The sequence below is a fragment of the Helianthus annuus genome, chromosome 1, assembly GCF_002127325.2.
Source record: "Helianthus annuus cultivar XRQ/B chromosome 1, HanXRQr2.0-SUNRISE, whole genome shotgun sequence".
Taxonomy (NCBI): Eukaryota; Viridiplantae; Streptophyta; class Magnoliopsida; order Asterales; family Asteraceae; genus Helianthus; species Helianthus annuus.
Window position 1 is genome coordinate 127,821,039 of NC_035433.2, and position 7,003 is coordinate 127,828,041.

At 34.8% G+C, this 7,003-nt stretch overlaps 1 protein-coding gene across 1 annotated transcript; it reads right to left on the bottom strand.

The window, feature by feature from the left end:
* Nucleotides 1-363: 363 nt before the first annotated feature.
* On the bottom strand, nt 364-6,075 carry LOC110877288 (cytochrome P450 704C1). The gene is made up of 6 exons (XM_022125446.2): nt 5,776-6,075; nt 5,490-5,705; nt 5,095-5,385; nt 4,662-4,985; nt 3,930-4,133; nt 364-757 (listed from the first exon to the last, which is right to left on the bottom strand). Exons 1-6 carry the CDS (start codon nt 6,073-6,075, stop codon nt 560-562), a joined length of 1,533 nt encoding a protein of 510 aa, XP_021981138.1. The 3' UTR covers nt 364-559.
* Nucleotides 6,076-7,003: the final 928 nt, after the last annotated feature.

Below are 7,003 nucleotides of genomic sequence, written 5' to 3' on the forward strand. Positions count from 1 at the left end.
ACTACCCTTCGCCACATGTCTATTTATATCTTCACAAATATCTTAAATTTTTTTCCACAACAATTGCTAAACTTTCTGAGATAATTATTATATTATTACGTGAATTTTATAGCATTTAAACTTCCAACCTTTTAATTATCAACTACAATGTTTAACCATCAGGATGTGTCCCCTTAACACACAAATATCTTAATAATTTAATATCTTAATAATTTGAACTTAAGTACTACTACTACGATTCAGGCAATTGATTCAGTAGTAAGTAGTTCACACTTGAACTCATCTCCATATAATATAAGGTTACCAGTGTTTTAAACTCATCTCCATATAATATAAGGTTACCAGTATTGAAAGTGAAGTATACGCTATAACCGAAGCAATATATTTATCATTATATTATTAGTACTTAGTCCTTAATTACAACACTGTTATAGAACTATATAAAACAGAGGAACACCCATTTGTTTATTAATTATTACACATGATTTTATTTCATATAGGCATTTGCTTTGCTTTATATAACAACATATGATATACGCAGAAGTATAACATGTTATGTTCAAGGATTGTGTAATCCGGACCTTGGAGAAACATAAATGTTCAATGGACCATCGAGTTGAATATTAATTGTGGTTCTATATTTTGGGTCTTCGTTTGCGTTACTCAACTTAAACGCAAAGCAACCTAACAAGATAGAAGAAAATATCTTCATTTGCCTGTATGCAAATTCTCGACCCAAACAACTCCGTGGTCCAGCCTGTGTAAACAAGAAAAAAAGAAGGATAAGAGTACCAAAGTGTATGTATAGGAATATATAATATAATTTTAAAATGTCACATACTTCATCTTTTGGTCACTATTTCTTTTCTTTGTATGCAGTATAATGACATTTTAACACAATTATGGCAATATACTATTCATTCAACCGTGTAAATTTAAAACTTGTCAAATGTCAAGCATATGAGGGTGAACGGGGCGTTCTCGGGGAGTGCCATCGGTGAGCCATTTCCCCGATCGGGAACACCGCCGCCATCAACGCGGGGTCCCGAATCGGGGTGGGTTTTGATTGTGGGTTCACCGATTGATTTTGCGCGTGGATCGAGAATTGACCGTTTACCAACGGTCGAATTTTAAAAAAAAAAAAATCAATTTTTTTAAAACAATATATATACTAACCAATCTTAATTCATTTTTTACCACATTCACAACAAACCAACACCAAAATTCTCAAATTTATATCTTTCAAACACAAAATGGATTCCAAGTTCCCGTTTCTTTCTACCCTACCCGACTTTCCCGACGATGGAGATGCGTCGTCAAGCGATAGTAGCTTAGTTTTCTTCCAAAATCTCATCCAACAAGCGGAGCTACTAGACACGGCATCGTCTAGTAAAAAAAAATATGTCCGTCGAGATCGTGTGGGGGGCCACGAGACACTCATGGCCGATTATTTTGATGAAAATCCAAAATTTAGTGAAGATACTTTTCGTCACAGGTTTCGTATGTCCAAGTCTTTGTTCCTAAAAATTGTTAGTGACGTGGAAGCGTATGACGAGTGGTTTCAAGAAGGCTTAGACGGGAGAATGAAGAAAAGCTTTACACCGTTGCAAAAGGTTACTTCGGCAATTAAACAACTTGCAACCGGTAACCCACCAGACGAGGGGGACGAGTATTTAAATATGTCTGAAAGGACCTCTCGTGAGTGCCTTGAATATTTCTGCGAGACGGTATGTAAAAGGTATGGCGGTGAATGTATTTTTTTTTTTCTAGTTCGAATGTTTTTTTTTAATTTAATGAAATGTCTTTTATTTAATTTTTATTTTTAAAAGGTATGGCGGTGAATTCCTACGTAGACCAACGAGCCACGACATCGCGCTATTGTATCAGGCTCATGAGGATAGGCATCACCTACCTGGCATGTTAGGGAGTCTGGATTGTACACACTTCGTCTGGAGAATGTGCCCCACAGAATTGCGTGGACAATACATGAGAGGCGATCATCAATACCCGACGGTTATGTTAGAAGCGGTAGCGTCTCAAGATTTGTGGATTTGGCATGCTTTTTGTGGGCCAGCGGGTTCACAAAACGATATCAACGTGCTGCAACAATCTCCGTTATTTCTTGCTCAACGAAATGGAACGGCGCCAAATTGTCCATTTCAAGTGAACAACCATTTATACAAACGCGGGTATTATCTTACTGATGGGATCTACCCTACCTGGTCCGTGTTTGTGAAGTCTTTTCCATATCCACACGACCCGAACGAAAAAAAATTCAAGAGGCAACACGAGGCCGCAAGAAAAGATGTGGAACGGGCGTTTGGTGTGTTAAAGTCGAAGTGGGGAATACCAAATCGTCCAATGCGTTCGAAAACGGTGAAAAAAATAAGGTCCATCGTGTATACGTGCCTTATTTTACACAACATGATTATAAAAGACGACGGAAGGGCGATAGCACCGGTTCATATTCAAGATCCTCCAGTCGAACCCGTCTTCGATGATACAGCCTATACGGAGCTCATTGACGAAGACACGCATTGGAGGCTAAAACACGATCTCGTTGAGCATCTCGGAAGTTTAGATTTGCCTCACCTTGAAGTTGATTCGGACGAGGAGTAGTTTGTTTTTATAATTTTTTAGGTTGAATGTATCTTTTTTTCTAGTTCGAATGTTTTTTTTTTAATTTAATGAAATGTCTTTTATTTAATTTTTATTTTTACTAATCTTTTTTTAATTTATAAAACATGCATTATTTTAGAATTAAAAAAAAAAAAAAAAAAAACAACTCACCTAATAGGTGAGTGCCGCCATCAAAACAAGGTATTAGGGGAGTGTATTAGGGGAATTGACGTGGCTTGATCTGATTGGCTATGTGTAAGATGGGGGACTCACCTATTAGGTGAGCACCCCTTAGAGCATTCACATCCAATCCATCAAATTATACATACATTCCACTAAAAAACAACTCCTATATCAATATATTTCCACTAAAAACAAATACTTTTTCTCTCTCCTTTCAATTAAATAATATTATCATTACCTTTTTCTCTTACTTCCACTCAAAACCACTTTCAAAATATATTAAAAAATTATAACGGGTGAACAGTGTCCCCCAAATATACAGATGAACAGTAACATTTTCTCTCTCCTCTACTCACAACCACATTTTATACCATTTATAATATAAAAACCCCTCCTCACATAATTTGATGGTTAGGATGTGAATGCTCTTACACCCTGAAACAAGCACTTGGTCTATATGTACCCTAACATACCCCCTCAGCTTTAACTAAACTAAACCCTACTTTTCCAAATATTTTTTCTATTTTATTTAGCCAATCACACGTTGACACATGTCCTACTCAAACGCTTTTATTATTATTTTTTTGTTTATGACTTTCAAAATATGATATTTTATAAATTTTTGTATATATCGCATGGTTACTTTTATCTATGATTTTTAAAGTTGATAAAAATGTATTTACATGAAACACTCACATTCTTAATAGAATCTGTTCATTAGGTTTAAAAGAATAAAAAATAGAATTCTTTTAATCTATGGCATGATATCCAATTACTTATATCAATCAATATCGTTCATTTTACAAAGAGGTGTTCATGGCTTTGTTTTTTATGCCTCGAGTTCGAGACTTCTCATGAGGTCACCTACCTTAAAATTACTATCACACAAACATATGGTTGGCTATATAGAGTTCAACTCATCAACAATCAATAGTCCAAATAAGTTAAGATTAGTCATTCATTATGACATGTACCACTTCTTTCGGTGGGATGGTGTGTGATCAATTCCTAAGGTAGAACTGCTACAAAGACTTAGCATCATGAAATAAGAGTGTTATATTTAGAAGAACGTCTAGCGTTACAAAAGTAGTTATATCTTTATGAATGTCAAATGCTAGCTAACTAACCTGAAAAGCTGTAAATTTAAAAGGGCTCTTTGAATGAAAGCAACCATTAGCATCGAGCCATCGTTCTGGTTTGAATTCTTGTGCGTCATCACCCCATATGAACTTCATCCTCCCCATTGCATATGGCATGTAAGCGACCATATCTCCCTTCTTCACAATACAACCATCTGGTAGAACGTCACTGGAAAAGCATATCTTTAAATCCTACATAATTCGTATTTATAAGTTAGTGAAATGGATACAAAACTAGGGCTGGCAATTGGGTATCTGTTAAGACACGATTAGACCTGTTTGACTGAAAAATACACCCTTTGACTTTTTTAATTTTTAAAATATTTAAAATTACAATGTTAGGATCTATCATTTATTCATCTTTGTACATAAAACATAAAACTGTTTTATAAACATGAGGTAGAAAGTAGTTAAACAAGTCGTAATCATATTTGAAACTTATGTTGTGCGCGCCGTCAGAAACCTGTTAAACCTGTTAAGACACGATTTGCCAGCCTTATACAAAACAAACTTAGATGTGGTTAGTTTTATAGCGAGATCAAATGCAAACACTTTTTCTCACACACATCAATGGTCGATTTTAGGATTCTTATTGTACCTTGTGAATATTTTGATGGTACAAACATGCAAAGATTATGATTGCCATCATTTGTTAAAAATAATTAAGACATAATGTCATAACATGTATATGTCTATCTACTTGGGGCTCTAGGCACAAACCAGTGGTAACGCAGGATATAGTCTTATCGTTTCTGCCAAAGTTGCTTGAAGATATTGCATCTTCTCAAGTGCATCCTCACTCAAACGGGCCTCAAAATTCGCAACGTTTGTGACCTCTTCTTTTATGTAGATTGCTTCTTTGATATCGTTCGCAACCTTATCTTGAACTTGAGGATGTTTGCAAAGCATGTAAATGAACCAAGTCATAGTAGCCGCTATAGGATCTTTTCCAGCAAGTACATAGTTCATTATTATATCTCGAAAGTACTTTGGATCTCTATTTTCCATCTGCATAAACCTTGATAAAATATCTTCTTTCGTGACCTGCAATGTCTGTAAATCAAAGGTCAAACTACATGATGCAAAAGGGCTAGAGCATTTGAAAACAATATACTTCTATTCTTGTTTGAGAAACAGAATATAAGTAGCTTACTAAATAATTATCCTTTGGCTTGCTCATTTGTTCACTCTTGGTCCGGATCACCTTATAAACAAACTCATCAACCACTTTGAGATTTTTCTTCAGCTCTGCTTCCGATCCGATATTAAAATACTTCTTGATCTTCCAGGTTATGTCAACTATTCTATTGTAAGTCAACTCATTTGCATCGTCGAATGCACGGCTGAATCTAACACCTTCTTCATTTGATCCACTCAAGTTGTCAAGATCAACTCCAAAAGCAACTTTAAATATTGAATCCGCTGTTGCTTTCATGAACAAGTCCTGTATATATGTGCACATATCATGAATGTGATTTAGCTAGCTATAATGCCAATAATCAATGGGGTAATACATCATATGTTAGTGATAAAGAATGAAAACTTTACGTTTATATCAACGACTTGATTACTCTTTGCTGCTTCTAAAAATATGTTGCCTAGTTTTACTGCGTTTTTTCTGAAGGTTACACCGCTAAAGTCTCTCAGAACTTTCGTAGAGAACTCATGGCTCGATAACTTCCGCTGTTCTTGCCATTTGGCCCCATCAACTGTGAATATACCGTCACCTAGAAAATCTTCTAGCAAGTTGTGGACATGCGTTCCCTACATTAATCATTTACATAAGTGTAATGTCTAGTGTGTGCATGCACATCACAAATACTTAACTACTTACCTTGCCATAGTTTTGGAAATTGGTCTTGAGGATATACTCCACAATCACAGGATCAGTTGTATATATCTCACCACGAAAAGGGCTAATCATTCTGAAAGTTTTGTACTTTGCGGCGAGATCAGCCATGTAATGGTGTAATCTCTTGAAATTGATAAGCATATTAAAAACTGTCCCGCCAATTGGATGATACTTCTTCGTTTGTTGATTGTAGATGTAGAGGAAGATAAGAGGAAGAAGAAATAGAGGTATGATAACCGTTATGAAGATTAAATTTGAGAGAAAGTTCATGGAAAATGCCATTTTTTGAAAATGAGATTTAATTTAATTTGATGAATAACACGGCCTTGGTGTCTTTCAATTTATAGTGATTATTGTGGCTAGTAACTTGATGAATATTAGTGTTTTCAGCCACATTTTGGGCCCCCAAAAAATGGGCTATCTTGTCATTTAGCATTTACAAAAGTTAAAAATCACATGTGAGGCGTCTTTCTATATTTTTAATTAAAAAGAAAAACGGGTTGGTTTCATCTACGATAAAAAAAAATGTACAAACAGGAATAATGAGAAAACCAGCACATAACACACATAGAACATTTTTGCATTTATTTTGATTTAATGTTTCATAATTTTTTGTTTATGTTTATGTGTTATATTGGAGTAAAATGCCAACATCACCTCTAAGGTTTTGGTTGCTTTACCTATCACATTCAATATATATATATAGGGAGAAGATCATGCGAGAACCACCTCTTATTGTGAGAACCGCGAGAACCAATGTGAACACACCAAAAATGCCTAAAAATAGCTAAAAATCACATAAAAAAATTTTTTTTGATTTTTTTAATATTTTTTAGGTTAAAATCGCTACTTTTCGAAGCAAAAAAAAAAAAAAAATTTTTTTTAATTTTTTTTTTTAAAAAAAATTTTTTTTTTTTTGCTTCGAAAAGTAGCGATTTTAACCTAAAAAATATTAAAAAAATCAAAAAAAAAATTTTAGATTTTTTTTTTGATTTTTTTAGATTTTTTTAGATTTTTTTTAGATTTTTTTAGGTTTTTTGGGGGTTTAGTTTTTAGCATTTTAGCTTGGGTGGGGGGGGGGGTTAGGTTTTTGGGGGGTGGGGGAGGGGGGTTTAGGTTTTTTGGGGGGGGGGGGTGGGGGTTAGGTTTTTTTAGGTTTTTTTAGGTTTTTTTTAGCTTGGGGGGGGGGGGTTAGGTTTTTTTTTGGGGG